General features: G+C 37.8%; 1 protein-coding gene across 4 annotated transcripts in view; it reads left to right on the top strand.

Annotated features, from left to right (window-relative positions):
- The first annotated feature begins 1314 nt into the window (after positions 1-1314).
- flot2a (flotillin 2a) overlaps positions 1315-24277 on the top strand; it is a 35986-nt gene continuing 13023 nt past the window's right edge. Inside the window, exons 1-3 of one of the 4 annotated variants that reach the window (XM_052115346.1) lie at positions 1318-1509; positions 14021-14102; positions 19448-19538. In XM_052115346.1, the coding sequence (XP_051971306.1) occupies positions 19464-19538 (75 nt within the window). In that variant the 5' untranslated portion in view covers positions 1318-1509; positions 14021-14102; positions 19448-19463. Of the gene's footprint in view, positions 1510-2091; positions 2315-14020; positions 14103-19447; positions 19539-24277 lie in introns of those variants that run through there. The other 3 variants (XM_052115337.1, XM_052115364.1, XM_052115355.1) reach the window with 3 other exon arrangements.

Raw genomic sequence — 24277 nt, 5'->3', positions numbered from 1 at the left:
CAAGAAGCACTCTATGTTTCATAACACTTTTGGTTCTACTGTCTTAAACACTTATATTATTCAAGGGAGTATTATCTAAGCAGGGCCATTTTTACACCTCTACATGGATTCTACCACATTTTTCTGCATGGATGCTCAAAAAGTCCTAAAAATAGGTATGCAGCATTTTCAAGAAACACTCAATGTCTCATAACACTTTTGATTTTATTGACTTAAACACTTATATTATATTATTCAGGGGGGTATTATCAGAACCATTTTTACACCTCTGCCTAGCTCCCTTATTATTCTGTATGGATGCTCAAAAAGGCATACAAATAGTTATTTTGCATTTTCATAAGAAGCACGCTATGTCTCATATCTCATTTGAATCCATTGATTGAAACACTTACTATTCAGGGGGGTATTACACCTGCTGGCTTTGAGCATTGCTGGTAAGTATATGTGCAATTGCATGGTCAGCTCAATGTGCTTTTTATGTCACATCTGAAACTGTTGGCAAGGTTGAGCTCATTTGGTGAAAAACATCATGCAACAATGTAAAAACATTCTCAGTCTCTGTAGGGTTGAACAACTGATGGACACTTCGCTGGCATCCAGAGTAGTCTAATGTAAATTAAACCAGCTGCACTTCTAAATATAGGCTACTCGGGTTCTATAAACAAAAAACATGGGACATTTCATCATCTTCGTGGTTTTTAAAAGCTTTAAACTTGTTATAAGGACTTTTTAAAACATTTAAACCTTTAGCGTTCTGTTTGAAATAAGCTTGATCTGTTATTCTTATAAAGCAGTTGAAATAGCCTACACACCATGGCATTTTATTTATTTAGTAATGGAATATTTGTTTAACTAGTTATTTAAAATACTTTTTTTTTTTAAATTAGACTTTTTTCAGTCTATAAAAATGTAAGCATTTTGTGTTTGCATTCTAAAGTGGTTATTAGGGAAGCAAATCATGTATGAATATGTCTGATTTTCACCCTTCAACTCTCCAAGGCTCTCATTGTAGAGGGTACACCCTTCGAAGAGAGGACATAGGGATGAGCATTTGGACTGGCATACCCCTAATGTGTAGCGCATAGTAGAGGCGTCATATAGTTGCCAATTCCGCTTATTTTAAGCGACTTTGGCTTGTTTTTTTTTTTTGTTGTTGTTGTTTTTTTTCAGGAAGTCGCTTGCAAACATGAGCAGTCGCTGGTTGCGTCTTTTAATTTTTATTTTTGCGGGGCTTATTTTCAGTCGGCATTTTTTGGGCTGGGGCTTAACACTTAGCACTATAAAGTATGACCCACGACTAAATAACTGCTGTTCAAGCCGCACTCTACATCAGGCGTGTCCATCATACGGCTAGCAGAAGAGTCTTGTCCTTGTCCAAACTGACACGCGCAGCACTCGCGATATTGCGCAAACGCGCATCTTCGCGCTTACACCGAAAAACTGTATCAGTGAGTTACACGGTCACTAGGCAGCCCACAATGACATGATATGAAAAAATAAAGGTAAAAGGTGAGTTTCTACGTTGTTTCCAGTGAACGTTGTTTCCAAGCGTTCACTGGATGCATTATTTGATATGATACTGTTGGAGTTTGACTGAGAGACCTGTAATTAAAATTATACATACAGTTTGAACTTTTTTTTATTTCTTAGCCTACTTAGTTTTAATGTTCGCTTATGATGACCCATCCTCATCTGGCTTTACATCAAGAAAATGTGATTTGCCAATATATTTTTTTTATATGGTAGGCTATGTGTAATATCAATAATGTATTGAATAGATTAAGTGACTTAATATTTTCAAAATGTCAGTAGGCAGCGTGTAAAGCTGCAAAGATCATTATTAAATTATAACGTTATAGTTTAGGCTAAGCGTTTTTGTAGTCCATGGATGCTGGCAGGAGTTACTAAAGTGTCTTTTGCTGTTGAGCTATTTAGAAATTAATCAATTATCAAGTCTTAAAAAGAAATACATAATATAGGCCTATATATATAACTGCAAGGGTCGCTTATTTTGTGCTTGTTTTTCCATCCCAATTTGCTTGTTTCACTAAAGAAATCTGGCAACACTGGTCATATCGCTGAAAGGGCGGTGACTGCTGGTGTGTGAAAACAGCAAACCCTTAATAACCTACTGGTGTTCACAGATCTAGTTTGAGAGCCTTCACATTTGACTATTTTCATTGAATTGTTCCACTGTTCTGGGGGGAAAGAATCTCGCCTTTTAAACAACTTTTTAAAGGCGCCGGACAGGGTAATAATACAAATATGGGGAACTGCTACACGGTAGGACCAAACGAAGCCTTGGTGGTGTCAGGTAACCTCTCCATTGCCTTCTTAGTATTCTATGCTAAGAAACAAAACTTAAGCATAGAATACTTTTCATGTATTCTATTAGTCTGAATTGAAGCAACTGTACAATGTTTTCTCAAGCGTTTTGATCGAATAGTGCGTAAACATCCATATGCTTGCTTGTTGTATTTGGACTGTTGCATGTGAAAAGACCATCACCACCGACATGTGTTTTGTGTCTCTGGAGTTACACAAATACCACAATTACACCATTACTGCCCTTGAAATTCTTGTTTGGTTTTTGAATGTCCATTGATGATGATGACGATGATGATGAATGTAAACACTTTGATTTGTCTATTTTACTTAAAATACTTGGATCTATCTAAATATCACATTACAGCTCATGATCATATTGTGTGATTGTATGAAGACTTGACACGCAACAGAATAAAAGTGGGCGCGTTCTATTGAAACACGATGACCTGAGAGTATCAAGAGAGTGCAGTGATTTAAACAAGTAAATTAAAAGAAACTGCAAACGCAGATTTACGGAGATGCATGATGTATAAAGTGAAAAGGTTTATCAAACCTTCTTAGTAATGTTGCTAGTGCTCCAAGGTTTCCTATTAATTAACCTGAAAGATTTGTGCAGTGTGTAGACCACATCACTACGCTATCAAAAAATATGACTGCGGTTCATTGAGTTATATACTACATAAAGTTTTCTGCATAAAGTCATTTCCTGTAACTTGCCCAAACGATGCATTTACATTGGCCATGTTCTTTTGCAATAAAGTCACATGACAGAGACTGCAGTTGGCCTGCTTTGATTCACGTGATTGATCAGGTCTCAATTGTGCTTGAAGTGATTCAAGCAACAAAGCATTTGATAAGCAGAGAATCTGCAGAGTAAGGGCCAGAAACCTTTTTTACATAAAGTGCCATTTTTATATTTTCCTAGTTAATGGCAATTAAAAAAGTGTCAATTCAAGTCAAGTGATTGTCGTTCAACCATATACAGTTATTACAGTACACAGTGAAACGGGACAACGTTCCTCCAGGACCATGGTGCTACATAAAACAAACACAGAACGACATGAGACTACACAGACTAAATAACATACCAATATAAATAATGCAAACGTGTGCAAAAAGTACGAGACATTACAATAAACTACTAAAAATTAACAGGACAATAGGCACAGTGAGAGACAGTGCAGCGCCGACAGTATACAGTAGTGCAAAAAGATGACCGTTTCTAAAAATGCCAAATGTAAACATAACATACTATGAGATAGTGTTCTATGCACATAGCAGTTATTGAGGTAGCAGCCAGCTATAAAGTGACAATAATTGAAGTGCAACTCAGGACACAACTCTGTGTGTGTGTGTGTGTGTGTGTGTGTGTGTGTGTGTGTGTGTGTGTGTGTGTGTGTCAGTCCAGTCTCTGAGTATTGAGGAGTCTGATGGCTTGGGGGAAGATGATGTTACACAGTCTGGTCTTGAGGGCCCGAATGCTTCGCTACCTCTTGCCAGACGGCAGGATGGTGAAGAGTTTGTGTGAGGGGTGTGTGGGGTCATCCACAATGCTGGTTGCTTTTTGGATGCAGTGTTTTGTGTAAATGTCTTTGATGGAGGGAAGAGAGACCCCGATGATCTTCTCGGCTGTCCTCACTATCCTCTGCAGGGCTTTGTGGTCCGAAACGTTGTAAGTCCGGTAGTTTGCAGACCATCACAACTCAATGAACTGCAGTCATATTTTGTGAGAGTGTAGTGATGTGGTCTACACACTGCACAAATCTTTCAGGTTTCCTTTTAAGAATCAGACTGATCTGGGCTTGTATCATGGTTGGCACTAACAAAACTTGAGCCAGTTCTGTAGCATAAGATCTAAAAAAGCCATCTGGCCCAGAGCCTTGCCTGTGAGCAAGACCTTAATTACCTCGCCAAGCTCCTCCAAGGTTATCTTAGAATCAAGAGAATTATTTTGCTCCGTTGTCTGTTTAGGATGTTTTAATGGCTCCACAAAGTTTCTAATATCTTCATCAGTAGATGAAGATGTGGAGCTATAGAGATCAAGAGATCATTTTTTTTAAAAAGCATTATTAATATAAATGCCCGAGGTAAATATTTCACCACCAGCATATTTCACTGAGAGGGTGGTAGAAAAAGACTCTCTGCTTTATATACATCTAGCCAAAAGCTTCCCTACCTTGCCCTGAATATCCAAAACTCTGCCTTCCACAACAAAATAGTTTGAGTTCTCGTGTTCTCGAGTTCTCGTGCTTTGGATTTTTTGGTGAATGAGGCATACTGTTTGATCCGAACCCTAAGAACTGCCTTAAGTGTCTCCCAAGACATGCTCACAGAGGATACTGAGGACCAGTTGGTTTCCATATAAACATTGATTTCAGCCTTTAACGTATGTTGCAATTCAGGATTTTGCAAAAGGGATGCATTAAAGCGCCAACTATATGATTTCTTTTTCTCTGTATGTGGCAACACCTGTAAACTCACCAGGTTGTGATCTGAGACTTCAATTGAGCAATCAACAACAGATGAAATGAGGGACTTTGATATTAAAAACAATATCTTAATTCTTAAAAAATAATAGTCCCTACCAGAGGGGTTCAAAAGTCTCCAAATATCTATAAGACTCAGATTTTTACACATCCTGTAAAGCGTCTATGTTGCTCTAGGGGGCTTGCACACTTTTGTTTCACTATAATCTGGGTCAATCAAAAGATTAAAGTCTCCTCCCAATATTATATCAAGAGGGGTGCGAGCATCTTGCAACATCCCTTCAAGATCTATAAAGAAGCCCCAATCATCAGTGTTAGGTGCATAAATATTAGCTAAAATAAATTTTTGCCCCTGACTTCATCATTAATCTGTTTGAGACATTTGAATGATAGATGTTTACTTATCAGTGTAATGACTCCCCTGCTCTTACTTGAACCAGCACTAAAGAAAACATGTCCACCCCATATCTTCCCAAATTTTTCAGATTCCTGTGGGGAAAGATTTCTTGAAGAAACACAATATCATATCTCTTACGTTTAAGAAAATAAATAACTTTGCTTCTTTTTATGGGGTGCACCAAGCCATCCACATTCCATGTGGAGAGAGACAATCCACTCATTAACATTTGACCTTTTTTGAGATATAAAAAATAGATTGTGTATCAAACATACAAGAGCCCGCGTGGCAACTCTGCCATCAGATTGTTCAAATCCGGTGCTTCTGCACAAGTTTTGTGAGACAGAATTATACAACAGAAAATAATCTATAAAACAAACCCCAGCCAATAGGTGGAACTAGCACAACAAGAAAGAAATAAGGCACCCAGTTTCCTCGGACAGTCAAGTGAACGTTCAGTGAGTCAGGCCCACTCGAACATCAAACGAGAGCAAAAATGCCCTAATCAATCCAGTGTTTTGCAAGAAATGTTCCACAGAACAAACTCCAACCAATAGGAGGCATAAGCAGAAAGAACGTGCAGATTCATCCACAAACTGTCCCGAAGGAGTGTTACTCCACAAATCATACTCCAGCCGTTAGGAGGAACCAGCACAAAAAGAAACAAAGAAGATGCCCGGTTTCCTCGGCCGGTCAAGTGAATGTTCAGTGAATCAGGTCCACTCAGCTGCATAGACAGTATCACACAATATCTTACTCATTCCATTTACTTTATGAAGGACATCGCTTGCTGTGGGCATGTAAATATTTTGAAGGTCATCCTTACTATCTGTTCTCAATTTGGCTGGGAACATCAATGCAAAAGCGACCTTCCGTTGATGTAAGAGTTTCTTGCATTCCTTGAATAGATCACGTTTCTCTTGTTGAATTCGCAAAGTCTGTGAACAAGAAAATGCTGTGGTTCTTCCAATAAAGCCTTCCTTTACTCCTTGCTTGCGTAACACAAGATCTTTATCGGATGATCTAGAAATTTGGCCAGAATTGATCTCCCTCGGCAGATCTCCGAGCCGGACTCTGTGAGCTCACTCGATTTCAAGCTTATGGCCTGTTATGTCAAGCAGACTTGGGAAGAGCTCCTCTAGGAATTTCACCATATCTCGGCCTTCATCACGCTCAGGAATTCCAACTATTCAGGCGTTGTTTCGCCGGCTACGGTTCTCTAAGTCTTCTAACTTTTCCAAAACGTGCTCCAAGTCTATCTTGGTTGCTAGTTTATTAGCAGCTAATTCCCTCTACGCTGACTGCAGATAATCGATCCATTTTTTTCAATGACTGACACTTGTAAACAACTCAGAGAATTTCGCCTCCATGGCAGTGATCGCTCGACCAATTGCAGCAGGATCCTCCAAGTCAGCAATGACCTTTGCCAGCATTGCCGACATGTTTGACAGTTGACGCTGAATATCTCCTGCGCACCATCCAAACTGAGTCCCTGGTCTGCGGCCCCGTCTGGGGTAACAGCTTTAGCACATAAGTGTCTTTTAATGTCTCCAGAGCCCGAGGATTTTGAATTATTTGACAAATTGTCTTCAAAGAACAGTTATGGAACAGGGTGTATAGAATCTCAACGGTTTATGACAAAAAGTATTAAAAACTAGCAAAGTGCTCAGAGCTTGCCGTTCACCCGTCCGACCATTGCATGGTGCCCAGTCTCCTCAGAGAAATGCCAGTTTTAAAAAATTTAATAAAATAATTTGAAAAATAATGTTATTTATTGATTGAATACATGGATTTGTTCATTTTTAAAAAGCCAAAATGTGATCAATGATGAAACATTTACAAAATATACAGGTCCTGTGTATAAATATCATCATTAGCTGGGAAATAATTTATGTCATATGTAAGCAAAAGGGACATTATTACTGAAATATACCCTTATACAGTGGATTAATAAAATGTTCAGACCCCTTCATTTGTTTCACATTTTATGTTACAACTATACACTCACCTAAAGGATTATTAGGAACACCATACTAATACTGTGTTTGACCCCCTTTCGCCTTCAGAACTGCCTTAATTCTACATGGCATTGATTCAACAAGGGGCTGAAAGCATTCTTTAGAAATGTTGGCCCATATTGATAGGATAGCATCTTGCAGTTGATGGAGATTTGTGGGATGCACATTCAGGGCACGAAGCTCCCGTTCCACCACATCCCAAAGATGCTCTATTGGGTTAAGATCTGGTGACTGTGGGGGCCATTTTAGTACAGTGAACTCATTGTCATGTTCAAGAAACCAATTTGAAATGATTCGAGCTTTGTGACATGGTGCATTATCCTGCTGGAAGTAGCCATCAGAGAATGGGTACATGGTGGCCATAAAGGGATGGACGTGGTCAGAAACAATGCTCAGGTAGGGCGTGGCATTTAAACGATGCCCAATTGGCACTAAGGGGCCTAAAGTGTGCCAAGAAAACATCCCCCACACCATTACACCACCACCACCAGCCTGCACAGTGGTAACAAGGCATGATGGATCCATGTTCTCATTCTGTTTACGCCAAATTCTGACTCTACCATCTGAATGTCTCAACAGAAATCGAGACTCATCAGACCAGGCAACATTTTTCCAGTCTTCAACTGTCCAATTTTGGTGAGCTCTTGCAAATTGTAGCCTCTTTTTCCTATTTGTAGTGGAGATGAGTGGTACCCGGTGGGGTCTTCTGCTGTTGTAGCCCATCCGCCTCAAGGTTGTGCGTGTTGTGGCTTCACAAATGCTTTGCTGCATACCTCAGTTGTAACGAGTGGTTATTTCAGGCAAAGTTGCTCTTCTATCAGCTTGAATCAGTCGGCCCATTCTCCTCTGACCTCTAGCATCAACAAGGCATTTTCAGCCCACAGGACTGCCGCATACTGGATGTTTTTCCCTTTTCACACCATTCTTTGTAAACCCTAGAAATGGTTGTGGGTGAAAATCCCAGTAACTGAGCAGATTGTGAAATACTCAGACCGGCCCGTCTGGCACCAACAACCATGCCACACTCAAAATTGCTTAAATCACCTTTCTTTCCCATTCTGACATTCAGTTTGGAGTTCAGGAGATTGTCTTGACCAGGACCACACCCCTAAATGCATTGAAGCAACTGCCATATGATTGGTTGATTAGATAATTGCATTAATGAGAAATTGAACAGGTGTTCCTAATAATCCTTTAGGTGAGTGTATGTTAAAATGCTTTAACTTTTTTTCTTCACATCAATCTACACTACATACCCCATAATGACAAAGTAAAAAACTGATTTTTGATCAGAATTTGATAATTCTGTACATTTATTAAAAAAGAAAAAACTGAAATATCACATTGACATAAGTATACAGACCCTATGCTATGATACTTGAAATTTTGTATTTCCCATTTCTTTGTGATCCCATTTCTCTGGATCATCTTTCAGATGTTTCTAAACTTTGATTGGTGTCCACCTGTGGCAAATTCTGTTGATTGGACATGATTTGGAAAGGCACACGCCTATCTATATAAGGTCTTACAGCTGAAAATCAGAGCAAAAAACAAGCCATGAGGTCAAAGGAACTGCCTGCAGAGATCAAAGACTGGATTGTGTTGATGCACAGATCTGGAGAAGGCTACAAAAACTTACAGCTGCATTGTAGGTTCCCAAGAACACAGTGGCCTCCATAATTCTTAAATGGATGAAGTTTAGAACAACCAGGATTCTTCCTAGAGCTGGCCACTGGGCCAAACTGAGCAATGGAGGGAGAAGAACCTTGGCAAGAGAGGCCAAGAACCCAATGGCCACTCTGGTCAAACTCCAGAGATCATGTTTGGAAACACCTCGCCAATCTGGGCTTTATGGCAGAGTGGACAGACGGAAGCCTCTCCTCAGTGCATGACACATGAAAGCCCAAATGGAATTTGCACAAAAGCACCTTAAGGACTCTCAGACTGTGAGAAACAAGATTCTCTGATCTGATAAGATGAAGATTGAACTGTTTGGCCTGAATTCCAAGTGTCATGTCTGGAGAAAACCAGGCACCGCTTATCACTTGTACAATACCATCCCAATGGTGAAGCATGGTGGTAGTAGCATCATGCTGTCGGGGTGTTTTCAGTGGCAGGGACTGGGGGAATGGTCAGGGTTGAAGGAAATCTGAACGCAGCAAAATATATAGATATCTTTAATGAAAACCTGGTCTAGAGTGCTCAGGACCTCAGACTGGGTCGAAGGTTCACCTTCCAACAGGATAATGACCTTAAGCACACAGCCAAGACACAAAGCAAGAGTGGCTTAGGGACATCTCAGAGCGTGGACTTGAACCCAATTGAACATCTCTGGAGAGAGACCTGAGAATGACTGTCCAGCTTGAGAGGATCTGCAGAGCAGAATGACAGAAATTCCTCAAATCCAGGTGTGCAAAGCTTGTCGCATCATACCCAAAAAGACTTGAGGCTTTAATCGCTGCCAGAGGTGCTTCAACTAAGTGCTGAGTTAAGGGTCAGAATTGTTATGTCAATGTGAGACTTGAAGTATTTCTTCTGTTTTTGTGTATATCGCATACTAAATTGTTTCAGAAATTCCAACTAAATCCAACATAAAGCAAAGGCAATTTGAGTAAACGCAAAATACGTTTTTTAAATTATAATATAAAAAAAAAATTTATGCAAAAAAGTTATCCAATACTCACTGGGTCTGTTTGAAAATGTATTTTCCCCTTTAGTTACTATATCCTCAATTATATATAACTGCATTTATAATGGGGTTCATCTGGACTAGACACACTCAGGCCTGATTACTTCCAGCCCTGTTCAATCAAATCAACACCTTAAATATAACTTTTCCAGCAGCATGAAGTTGGTTAAAAGGTCTCACCCAGAAGCACATTCTGCCAAGGTTGAAAGAAATTCCAGAAATGATGAGGAAAAAGGGTTACAAAGCTATTTCAAAGGCTCTGGGACTCTGAAGAATCACAGTTAGATCCATTATCTCTGAATGGAAAAACTTGGCACAGTAGTAAACCTTCTCAAAAGTGGCCGACCTTCCAAAATTCGGCCATTAGGAGAACATTAGGGCTCATCTGAATTTTTCCAAAACACACCGTGATGGTCCTCGAACCTTTTGGGAGAATGGTCGGTGGAAAGTGGAACTGTTTGGAAGACGCTTCTGGCGTTACTTCTGGCGTAAATCAAACACAGAATTCCTCAAAAAGAACATCATACCTACGGTCAAGCATGGTTATGGTAGTGTGATGGTGTGGGGATGCTTTACTGATTCAGAACCAGGGTATGTTGCAATAATTGAGGGAAATATGAATTCTACGTCCGATCATCAGTCCATGAGTTGAAGCTTAAGCACAACTGGATTATGCAGCAAGACAATGATCCAAAAGCATTGGAGTAAATCCACCTCTGAATGGCTCAAACCAAGGAAAATTTAAAGTTTTGGAGTGGCCTTGTCAATGTCCTGACTTAAACCCAATTGAGATGCTGTGGCAGGACCTTAAATGGGCAGTTTATGCACAAACCCTACAATGTGGCTGAACTAAAGCAGTTCTGCAAAGAGGAGTGGGCTAAAATTCCACAACAGTGTTGTGAAAGACTGATCTCGTTATCTGTAGCGTTTGGTTGCAGTTGTTGCTGCTAAAGGTGGCACTAAGTTTAAGGGGGCAGTTAGTTTTTTACATGGGTGATATAGGTTTTGGATAACTTTTTTCAATAAAAAAATATAGCCTATATTTTAAAACTGAATTTTGTGTTTCCTCAGGTTGCCTTTGTTTATGTTATATCTCGTTTGAAGTTATAAAACAATTGAGAATGAAAAATGCACAAAAATAGAAGAAATCAGGAAGGGGGCAAATTCTTTTTCACAGAACTGTGTGTATATGTATATGTACGTCTATACTGTGTATTTGTACTGTGCCTTTGGTATTCCCTATCTACTTGTTTGCTTGCCAGTTAGCAGCCTTCGTTTGTTAGCCAAATCACAACATACAACAGACCAGATTTTGCATAATGGAAATCAAAGGCTGAAAGCATGTATGTAATATGTTCATGAGGCAGAAGAATGAGAATGTAAAGGCATATAGTAAGCATGGTTTCACCTTGTTTGGTGAAAAAGCATGATACTTGCATGAGCACTGTTCTTATGCTGTTGTTACAAGATTTATTCAGAGTAGTGTTCGACCAATATTAGTTTTTTAATGACTGATGTGAAGAGAGCAGGTTGGCTGATACAATGCTCATATATAACACATAAAATAATTTCGGACGCAGTCTTGACTCACGTGCTCATTTAGATTTAGACCCTTTTCAAACTCTGGATTTTAAATGTGGAAGTAAACAATTGCAGGGTAAATTTCTACTGCAGTGAATGGGAGTGAATGTGAGATCACAGCATATGTTATTTTCACTTAACCATTTGCTCCCAGACCAAAAGAAAAAATCCACTATTACATTTGAATGACTTTCCAGAAGAGGAATAAAATAGAGAGTGGTGGATTAAGACAGACAAATGGGATAAGATGCCAAATTTACTGTCACTCTCTCAGCAGCTGTAATAGAAACCCCTTCGTAGCTGTGGTAATATTTTTTTTTAAACTAATTAAAGGGTAATATAACACAAAGCATAATGTTATTAATTTACACTCTATATTTAAAAACTTTATTATAAAAAAAAAAAAAAAAAAAAAAAGTGAGATTTACACTGCTAAATAAGGCAGAAACACGTCATCGCAGTCTGTGAAAAAGGATCGCCTGTATGGATTGTCACAGACAGACCTGACTTTTGATCCTGATCCTGAAGTTTGATTCTGGCTGATAGAATATGTGCTTTAGGGGAAGATATTAGATGAGCACTCGATGGGAAAAAAAACGCTGGATTTTCGTGAGGTTCATGAATTACATCTGTTTAAACAAGATATTTGTAGACGGTATATAAGTTTTATTGATATTTGCCTTTATATCATTAGATAAGACAGTACAAAGTTACAGGGAACTGTTGAGGAGAAAGAGAGAATGAAACAAGCACTTTTACATTATGAGGACAAGCACTTTTACATTATGAGCACAAATGTTTCAGCCCTGGCTCTGATTTGCGGATAGTTTAAATGAGACTGTGTTGCACACCGGTCTATTGTAGTAACACGATGGCACGTAACAACAAAATGAACCATGACTGGTCAGTTACACGTCTCAGTCGCTTCACATGCAAGCAGGTGATTTTCAGTGCCCTCAAGAAAATAATTAGCCAAACCGGAAAATGTATTTGCCAATGCCGATAATTAAAGTCAGATTATCAGACTACGCTATATATCAGTCGACCACTAATTCAGAGTATTAAGTATGGCCTTGCCATTCAGTAATGGTTACGCTGTAATCAGATGCACTAGTAACATGTTAGTAACAGAGTAGTCATTTTGTTTCAGCCTGGTCTCATGGATCTTACTTGACCAAAGCAACAGTTTTGCAAAACAAAGTTATGAGCCTTATTACACATTTTGCTGCAGTTTCCCAGTTAAATGTTCAGCGGGGGCCACCAAAATTTAATGAAATGGTGTTGTAAACGGACAAGGTTTTTAAGGTGAATGTTAAATTGATGTTTTGAGTAAAACATACCTCCCTAACTTAATGAGAAGTAGACTCAAAATACATCCTTACCCTTAACCAATGCCTAGAAATGTCCAAAAACAAAATGCTAAATGGGAAGCACTAGAGCAACCACATCATTTCATGTTGCTTCTTTGTCAGCTTTCACGCTTGACTGACCTTAATCTGCAGTCTGCCGAGTTCAAAGTCCAATGCTCAGGTGAGCTACCACAAATGCTAATTATGTTGGAATAAGTGTTCAAATGTAGGCAAATCTGTAATAAAAAGCATTCAAATTTATCGATATGAAAAAGTGGAGATGTACTTCCAATGATATGTTATAGTAAATAAGCAGTGTGTGATTTAATAGAAAATGTGTTTATAAAGTCATAATCAGCCATTGTAGTCATGATTATTCTGAAAGTGAATAAAACAAACCGTTGTAGCAACTTTAGTGTTAATTTCACCTGGAAACTGCGACATAACTTGGCATGGTTTGTGAATGTCCGATTTGTTTGCAAAATATAGTTATACAGCTGTTCATTCTATGCCTACACACAACATTTGCTGGATTAGGTATATGCTAGGTGTTGTTTTAGTTTTTTGTGAGAGCAGCAGTTCTTGTTGATTATTGACTTTAGCTAATCATACAATTTTACCAAACTATTTGGTGGTTGTAAATGTGTGCAGGGGGTTTCCAGTGATTTTCAATGCTTGTGGTTTTATAAACAGGTTGTTGTTCACTTTGATTGTAAACCAGTTTGGTGAGGCTTGCATGGGGTTTGTAACATTCTGTAGGTGGTAAAAGTGGTGACTGACAGTTTGACATTTAAGTAGGACTTGTAAAATGGGCTGAAAGATTTGACATGGAGAGATTAAAAATGCAAATACGGATTAAAAATAATTGGTCACCCAAAAATGAAAATTCTGTCATCATTTACTGTTCCGAAAATATAAGTTCTGAGCCTTTATGACCTATGAAAAAGGTTGTATGAGTTTGGAACAACATGATCATTTATGTAAATTATGACAGAATTTTCCTTTCTGGTTGAACTATCCCTTTATGTAAGTTCTAGATAGACATTTTTAAAAAGGGTCGAATATTGTATTAAAATCCCAAAATGTCTGCATCAAACTAATTTTCACATTTAAAAGTGGGATTAGTGTGAGGCATTTGTAATAGCCTAAATATGTCTTTTTAATTTTCCTAGGTGGCTGCTGTGGCTCAGACGAGAAGAGCTATACAGTGGGAGGCTGGGCCTGGGCATGGTGGCTTATCTCCGACATACAAAAGTAAGAATGTCCATTAAACTCATTCACTCACTCTCTTTTGTTTATCAATTCACAATATAAACAAATGATTTTCTCACTGAATGAATGACTCTTCTCCACGTATTTACATTTCAATTCACACAGCATGGGGATTAGGACCATTTAAGAGACACGTCGCCGCATGCTCACATTTCACTCGATAGACTCAGTTCTGAATAAAATGTCTGCTTAAAAGAAACTCTCAAGTGCACGCACCTGTGCCTGTTGTTATGCTCTCCAACACATTTTAAACCTTTAAAGAATCACCCAGAAATGAAAATTCTGTCATTTACTTGCTCTGATGTTGTTTCAATCTTGTATGACTTTCTTTTTTATTTGCAACCCAAAAGGAGACATTAGGAAGGCTGTTTTCATTGCATATCTTTTCTATAGAGTGAAGGTCAACTTAGGCTAAAATTCTGCCTTACATCTACTTTGTGTTCCCCATAACAGAGGAAGTCTTATGGATTTGGAATAACATGAGGCTGAGTAAATGATGACAGAATAAAAAAATTTGGGTGAACTCTCCATTTAAAGCCTGTAAATCATTAAGGAAAATCTGATGAACCTTGAAAACAAAAATAAATGTTTCATTGCCAGAAAGGGTATATTGTTGCTGTCCACACCCAGCCTTCCTTCCAATCTAGATGGTTGCAGTCTTTATAAACAAACATTATGTCTTGTATATCAGAACCAACCCTTCCTTTTCTAACACACATGAACACTTCCTAACTCGCTTCAGCAAGGCCTCCGTATCCAGGGTCAGTGTTTGGAAAAATAAACAATACTTAACAAGAGTTAACAATACTACAGGGTAGACCATGGTTCAGCGTCAATGGCTACGAATAGATGCTAATTAATGGAGCGACATCTATTGATGACTGCATGGGAGTGTAGTCATTCTAAATATCTGTGATACTGTCGTGGTAACGCGTTGTTCAGTATTTGGATTGTTATTGTGTAGAGGACACACATGCATGAACAGGTAAACACATTTACAAGACACCAAGTCATATGTGTCTATTCGCAAGTCGACTATTTAAAAAACAAATGTTATATTTCCTCCTTTTTCTTCCTTTTAATGACTTTGTAGATGCATAACCTTCTCAGGAAACGATCTAAAATAATCAGCCTGGCTTTTTCTTTTTATGTTCCTCCTCTGTTAATTCCTATAAGTGTTTGCCTAGCTAACCTGCCTTACGTGCACTGTGCCTTTGCGTGTCAAATGTCTGTTTCCGGATTATTGTGCTAAATCAACACTGCGGCATATTGATGGAATGCAAATATAAGTTTAAATGTTGGAGCTAAGTGTCAGTTCATGAAGTACATTTCAGTAGAACATTTTTATTTTAATCTTAATGTAAGAGGTCGAACAATAGTGGCTTTTGCCGATACTGATAACTAGGTGATGGAAAAGGTTGATATTGGCTGATATTTAAAAATTGCAATGACGGACAATGATGCAGAAGCCACAAGTGTCCAAAATGAATAAAATCCCAGATGCAGTTTATTGTTTAACCAAAATCCCAATGATAACCAGAAAAAAATATGATTTGTTGCATAACGTGGGACTTTTAACTCTAAGCAAGCATTAAATGCAACAGGAACTCTTATTATGAAATGATGTATACTTGGCTCTGTTACAATGCTCTATATTTAAGTATTTACCCAATTATACTTTTTATAGGCTATATATTCACCAGATAAATGGTTTTGTATAATTATATTTCTAAGAAATATATGAAGTTGGAGACACTGAAATATATGAAGTTGCTGACGGGGCACATTTCCATATGTTAGCATTTGTTTTTGCATGCCCTTGCTTCAATTCAGAATATTTGATTATTTAATCAAAATAGCAAAGTATGCATTATAGGGGGGATAAAAATATGCGTGGAAAAAAAGATTTGGATACTCCAAATCCCCAGGAGTCCGTTATTGTTTATATTTCACTTCTAGAGACTGTGATTAAACGGTAGAAAGAAGCCATTCTAACTGTACAATTGTCCAGTGAGGAACACGGAGGAATAATAAAAAAATATATATATATATATATCAGCATAGATTTTTTCAGATATCTGATAGTTCTGCTACTGTCTGCACCAATTAATCTGTAAAACCAATATACTGTATCATCTCTATTTAATGAGTCGTTAAGAAGATGGGAAAATAAAATGTTGCATTTATAAGAACATTTAAATAAGAAATTCTAAATGTAGGCATCTAAAAAAACTAGACATTCATAAAAAAAAATTTAATAAAGGATTTATCTTTGTTTCTGTAAGCTATGGTCCCAGCAGTTGTTACTGAGTGCATAGCCTTGAAACAAGGCTGTGTGGGATATCTCTTTCCACCCACCCTCCCCCCCCTTTCCTGAAACATAATGTAGTAATCTGGTTTACTGGCAGCTCTAAGAGCTACATTGATCTAATTTTTTTAACATTGCGAAAGAGAGAGAGGCTTGCTGCAGCACAAGGGCTGAAATGCAACATACAGTTGAGTGATCTGTACTGCATATACTGTTAAGATGTTACTCATTCAGACATGCGCCGTTCCAGTCCAACAAAAATACCAAACATTTTTCATTGGTAAAAACCAACTTGAAAGGTACAGGACAAACTGCTCATCTAAAATGTGGTAGAAACCTTTTACTTTTAGCTATACAGCATGTTTTGAATTAGGGCTGCACGATTTGGGGGAAATGTCATAATGCGATTATTGAGGTTAATGTTGCAATATGCGATTGCGATATAATAAACAAAAGGTAACATGAGTCAACTTGCTTGGTTATCAAGGAAAATGTGCAAATAGATTACTGATAATGCTGAAATGTGTATTTTTCAACTCAAACATACAAACTAGCAGCAACAACAACTATAAATGCAGTGTTTTCAAACAAAAATATTTTTACAAAATTAAATAACATCTTTGCATTACTGCAAACTTGTTATTTTCTCAATATTACACCTAAATAAAATAGAACAATAAATAAGAACATACGAATTTTCACGAAAATAAGATTGTCCAAACAAACAGGGACATTTAAGCAGGATGTAACATGTATTTTGTATAAACTCTTTTGAAAAGGAAACTGGATATAAAAGTGTGGATCACTCAAATTGTTGTTGTTGTTGTGTATATACATACACACATTTTGAGATTGAGAGACGAGCGTCTCGTGTTCGAGTGCGCATCAACCGGCGGAACTTTATATCTCTCCCGGTCTCGACTCCCGCTCAGATTGTGTCTCTTCCGCCACTGGTTGAAGCGGCTCTGACCGCACCGAGAATGACAGTTTTGGAGTTTGTGTTTATTTACATGTCACGTGCCCGTATTATATTAACTTTAATTATTGATGAAATAAAGATATATCGCCAAGCTGTAATCTGTGTTTCTGTGTTATTTTTTTCTGACCACCAGTTCAGTGTCTGTCTGCTCTGCATCATCTTCACCTGATTTCCACACTGAACACCGGAAACTCGCATGACATGACCACACGTGCCACTCTCTAAACTGAGACTGACTGGTCATCTTTTTATTAGCGGTGTAGAAAATGGGCAAACAGGTTTCAGAGAGAATGGGCTGTCACATCCACACATGCACTTATTTATTTAATAAAATTGCCGAATTTGGCGTCATATAATCGCACAGACTGACATCGCGATTGCGATATGATTAATCGTGCAGCACTATTTTGAATGGATTGCTTAATATTGTTAAAGACATAAAACCTTTTCTAACTGAACATTAGTTCTGTCAATGGTGATGCAGAAACTAACATGTTGCAATTTAGCAGTGTTTAGGCTGGAATTCCTCAGTCGAAAACCACCTGTAGCTTGAACAAGTTATCAAAAATGAAAGTTGCTTTGGAATCTATACATGAGTGTTTTGGGAGCAAAATGCAAATGATAAAAGGTAGTGCAAAGCTTAATGAGGATTGTCATAAAACCTACATTTGAGTCAACGGTACTAATACCAAGGGAATTGCATTATTCTCAATGCTAATTTTAATACCACAGTACAAACTAATATCCTTTTAAACACTATATTTTATTTAAAAAGTTAAATATTCAAGTAAATATTTAGAAATTAAACCAATGGCTTGTAACCTTTTAATTATTCCTCAATTAAGTAAACATAGCTTGAAGTAAATGGTACAGTAAGTGGTTTTCTCTTTCTTGTCAGTATTGTTTTCTGATTGATACTAATGACAGAGATGCTCTATTTGGCTTCATTGGAGACACCAAAGTGAATCGGTACTTGGTACCAATGATTATGCAGAAAACAAATATGTTGTTATGTTCCCTTTTTTATTTTCGCATGGACATTTTTTACATCTTTAATAGACATATTGAAAGACACCCACTCATAATCAGTTACATGAGAAGGAAATTATATGATGCAGAATATATCTCCACCTGCAGCAAACAACTGCTCCCTGACAGTCCAGATACAACTGCAATGAACAACAGCACCCATCCTCCATAACCTTGAACCCTGACATCTATCCCTCCCCCTCACATGTTTTAACACACTGATAATATTATGCTGTCCTGCCTCCCCAACCCACCCCTCATTTCCCTCTCTCCGCCCCATCTCCCTGCATAGACTGTCTCTGGAGATAATGACCATCCTCTGTCGCTGCGAGAATATCGAAACTTCAGAGGGTGTCCCCTTGGATATGACTGGGGTCGTTCAGGTAATCACATTTAATGAAAAAAGCCAACCAAATGAAAGAGAGAACATTTTCAGGCACTCAGGATGTGAAAGACAGTGACCTGGTTCCATTTCCTGCGTTACCCACACATACATGTGCTCTCACACTCTCTTCCACACTGTTATGTTGCGTCTTCCTCTACAGTGAAGGAGAAAGAATCATTTCTCACGTTACTTGTCTGGTGTTTGGCTATGCAGCGCGCTCATGGTTCATATAAGTAATGGCTCACGTCAGTGTGCTCCGACTGCTGGGTTACTGTAATGAATTATGAATTGATCAGATGCCGGGCTATTAGGAAAATTAATTTCGTTTTGATTGCAAATAGACTTGTGGTTGAGGGAATATGGGAAGACTGTATATAAGCAAGTGGTCTTTGAATCTGAATCCAGAGCATTTCATTACAGCCCACAGTCAAAACATCTGATTTGTGTGGACCCAAGTAGTTGTCTTCATACTTTCACCCTACAGTCAGATTCATATTGTGTTGTTTACCTTCATGCCTTCCTTTTAATCCCACCTTCATTCCAGTTTTTGCACCACTTTCCTTTACATTCTCCCATAGTTCATAGCCAAATATTTTGGTTTGTTTCCCTTTTTTGCATTTCCACAGGATAACCCTTGAGATTATGACCCTGCAACCCAAATGTGAGGATGTAGAGACAGCGGAGGGGGTAGCTATTACTGTCACAGGTGTGGCACAGGTAAACCACCTTACCTAACCTTAGCTCTAAATGCTTCTTTTAGGTTTGCCAGGCTGGTTTCTGACCCAACAGCCCTCTTCTGAGCCACCTTAACCCCCCCCCCATAATGCAACTGTGCCATTCTTAGTACTGTAGGTCTCATCAGACGGAAGGTCACTGACTTACTCCTGTTTTAATGTTCAGTCAATCAAGGACTGAAAGAGGCTTTGAAAACAACATGTCTTAGAAAAACTTCACATATTAAGGGCATTTTACGTGACATGCAATGGGCGGCGAGCTTTGCGTACACTTTTCAGCTGTTGCAAAAACAGAAACAGTCGTACAATACATATAAACATAATTAATGTTTTAAATGTATTCTACGTAAACATAATAAAAGAAATATGTGGAACCCTTTTAATGTACTTGAATGTAACAGATTTTTTTAGTTACTTTGTAATCAGATTTCACCCAACACTGGCAGTTGTGCAAAACAAAGCCACAGTATTTTTGCATATCGTGTAAATCACCCTTAATACAGTTGAAGTCAGAAGTTTTCATACAATAAGGTATAAGTCATTCAAAATCATTTTTTAACCACTCCACAGATTTAATATTAGCAAACTCTAGTTGTGGCAAGTCATTTAGGACATCTACTTTGTGCATAACGTGTAATTTTTCCAACAATTGTTTACAGACAGATTGTTTCCCTTTTAATTAACTATCACAATTCCAGTGGGTCAGAAGTTTACATACACCAAGTTAACTGTGCCTTTAAACAGCTTTGATAATTCCAGAAAATTATTTGAAGCCTTTAGACAATTAGACAATTAGCTTCTGATATGCACCAAAATCACTGGTGTTAACACTCCTTGGTGTCTCCACGAGTCCACTCTACAGGAGTTAAAAACTAACACTGAACAGTGTTGAATCTACTCTGTTTGGCCAAACAGTTAATGGGATCAAGTAGGCACACTCTCTGAATGATGATTGATAATTAGTGATGACAACTGCTGTTAACAAGCAGAGCCTACCGATCGAAAGAGGAACAACAAGAAAAACGAGAACAAACCAGCAAACACTACAACTATTGAATCTGTGTAACTGAGATATACATCAACTGCAAATAAAATAGATTATTTGACAACAATCTCTTAATGTGCCATGTGAGGTTGCTTAATAATATGGGTTATTTTGTTTTCATATGTGTTCAAAGGTTCTTTATTGAGAATGAATAGAGGTTCATTTGAAGTCACCATTATTGTCATAAGTGTTCACTTTGGTTAGACATTTGAACTTTGTTTAACAGTACAAAACTTTTCCAGTCAGTTCAGTATTGTTCAAGAGAACAGTTGTGATGCACTATGGAGAGAATATATTTTTATGAGGTCAAGTACCTTGAGACATCTTTCAAAGTGCAAAGAATAAAAGTCATAGCTTAATTTAAAGTTTGCATTTGTAAATAACAGAGATGGGTATATGCAATTATGTTATAACAAATTGAGCACATTCTTCCTCTGAGGGATATAATTCTTTAGTCATCAATGATACTCACATACATCAAGACTCGGCATACAAAACACAACAACAGTGACAATCAACAAACTAATTTTTAGATGCATGCCGCAGTGCATTGTGGGTGTGTACATAGTACAGAACTCAACATTGGCACCCAGCATGCATTACGGCATGAGCCTGAAAATGAGTTTGTTGATTATCACCTTTGTTGCGTTTTGAATGTGAAATATTGATGTCTTTGTGTCTTATTGACAGCTCAAATGATTTTATACTCTAAAGACAGTAACTGCTCAACTTGTCACAACAGTATTGCATTGACCCATCTTTATTACCATATGCAGTCTGAATTTCAAAATAATTTTCCCCAAATCATATTAGAATATTGTGTTTTAAGACTTCGTAAGAGATACTTGAACTAAACCAAATATTTTACTCTATCACAATGCATTATTGTTGTTCTCTTAAACAATATTGTATAGTCTGGAAATAATTTTGTTGTACGATAAAAGAAAGTTTGAGTGCTTAATCAAAGTGAACACTAATCACCATAATGGAATGTAAATCGAAACAAAATTACATCAGCAACACTAAATGGAGACCAACCACTTTTAAAAATAACTTTGTACACGTTTGAAAAACAAAATAACCTGCATTTCTTAAACATCCTCACACAACATATTAAGAGACTGTTGTCCAATAATCTATTTTATTTGCAGTTGATGTACATCTCAATTAGGCAGATTCAATAGTTGTAGTGTTTGCTGGTTTGTTCTCGTTTCCCTGTTCTAGTTGTTCCTCTTTCCTTTGCTCTGCTTGTTAACAGCAGTTGTCATCACTAATGATTAGTCATCATTCAGAAAATGTACCTACTTGATCTCATGAACTGTTTGGCCAATTCAACATTTACACAACATAAGAGTAGTTTCAACACAACACCGAGCAGTTTCAACTCTGTTCAGTGTTGGTTTTTAACACTCTTGTAGAGTGGACTCGTGGAGACACCTAGGGATGTTAATTTAACACCGGGGATTTTGCTGTGTAGGATGTGTACTGAATTGTAGGTGTACCTGTGGAGGTGTACGTCCTCACACAACATCCCTGTTGTGTGAGGATGTTTAAGGTATTTAAAGGCCTACCTTCAAACTCGGTACTTCTTTGCTTGACATCATGGGAATATTCAAAGAAATCAGCAAAAAACCTCAGAAAATTCTCCTTGGGAGAAATTTTAAAAGACCTGACGGTACCACGTTCATCTGTACAAACAATAGTATGCAAGTATAAACACCATGGGACCATGCAGCCATCATACCGTTCCAGTGGTGGACAGTAACGAAGTAAATGTAATTCGTTACTGTACTTAAGTAGCTTTTTTGCGTATCTGTACTTTACTGAAGTATTTAAATTTGGGGAGACTTTTACTTTAACTCCACTACATTTCAAAGTCAAATATCTTACTTTTTACTCTACTACATTTTCAAAATCAGTCGTTCCTTTTTATTTATGAGTGGATAAAAACGTAACTGGTCAAACGAGCCACCAATCACAGTACAGCGCGCGGGCTTTGTATTGAACTTGCCTTGGCGGCATCTACTAAGCGCCAACCAGGGGTGCGTTTCCCAAAACCATTGTTAGCCAACTATGGTCGCAAGTTCCGTCGTTATCATCATAGTTCAACGAGTCGGTGTTTCCCGGAACCATCGTTCCAACGAACATTCGCAAACAGCATCGCAGAGTTGTGTGGTTGGAACGACAGCTCTCGACCTGTGGTTAGAAGCAGAGTTTCTTGTTATTATAACATGTGGACTTTATAAATTATTATCTTGAGCCAAATAAGCAAGATGACATTTAGTACAATCAGTATCTTTTATTTAGAAGACATACAAATGTCCTTTGTGTCTTTTAGTTTGTCAATAGATTTAAAGCACCGTTTTTGAAGAGTGCGCATGTGTGAACGTGCTCTAGTGCGTAAGAACGAGCCTATGATTGAATCTGGAAATAAAGCAAATAACTGAGAAAAATATGAGATAGTCCTCAGATGACATGTCCGTAATTTATAGCAAAACATCTAGTATTAATTCGATTGCAAACAGATTCATTAAAAGTAGTTTTTACTCCACCACATGTGTGACATCATTAACCAACGTGGTTGAAGAACCAATTTGCGACAATACGGTTTCGGGAAACAGTCGTGACTAGCAAGTTGATTTCTTCAACAGTAGTACGGTAGTGGAGCAGCAAGTTACGTCGTACGGGAAACGCACCCCAGAGCCGTTAAATATGAGAGTTCGCGAACAGACGGTTGCGACAGTGATCTCGCCGCCCAGCGTCACGTGATTCGTGTAGCTCTCAATAGTTCCAAACAAATTGCGTTGCCAATGATTTTAAGCGGGCAGAGAGCAGCAGCTATTATTGCAGCAATTATCGGTAAATATTGACACATAATGTACATTGCTTATTATGTTGACACTAAAATGACTTGCATATAATAGCATTTTTTTCAGGGGAGTAGCAGAAACACTGCATTAATACGCTTTTGTGTTTAATTTTGGAGGGAAATTGGCTGCTCCCATAACATAGAATATATATATATATATATATATATATATATTTCTATGTATATATATATTCTATGTATGTGTGTATATATATATATATATGTATGTATGTGTGTGTGTAGTGTGTGTGTGTATATATTTAATGGCGTTGTGCAGGTTTATGTGAATGTTTCATAACATTAGGATGTTAATAATTATGACCATAGACACTGAGAAAAATATATACAGTAAATACTGTAAATGTATTATACCTTATGGGAACAGTCCCTTCCTCCAAAATTAAACACACAAAAATGTATTCAATTCCAATATAATATATATATATATACACATCTGACTAATTAATGTCATTTTATTAATAGATTGGTGTGCCAAGAGTGACATTAGTCTTCATGTAGACTGAGTTAAGCAAGAGTCTTGTGACAAATTATAATAGGACATTATGGCCATAAAAAATCATAGTACTTGGATACTTAAGTACATTTGAAGGCAAATACTTTTGTACTTTTACTCAAGTGAATGTTTAAAGGCAGCACTTCTACTTTTACTTGAGTAATATTTTACCTTGAGTATCTTTACTTTAACTCAAGTACATGGTATGTGTACTTCGTCCACCACTGTACCGTTCAGGAAGGAGATGATCCCAGAACAACAGCAAAGGACCTTGTGAGGAGGAAACTGGTTGAC

The sequence above is a fragment of the Xyrauchen texanus genome, chromosome 4 (assembly GCF_025860055.1).
Source record: "Xyrauchen texanus isolate HMW12.3.18 chromosome 4, RBS_HiC_50CHRs, whole genome shotgun sequence".
In the NCBI taxonomy this organism is placed as follows: Eukaryota; Metazoa; Chordata; class Actinopteri; order Cypriniformes; family Catostomidae; genus Xyrauchen; species Xyrauchen texanus.
Note: the sequence above shows the minus strand (reverse complement) of the source record. Positions and strands in the feature narration are given on the sequence as shown.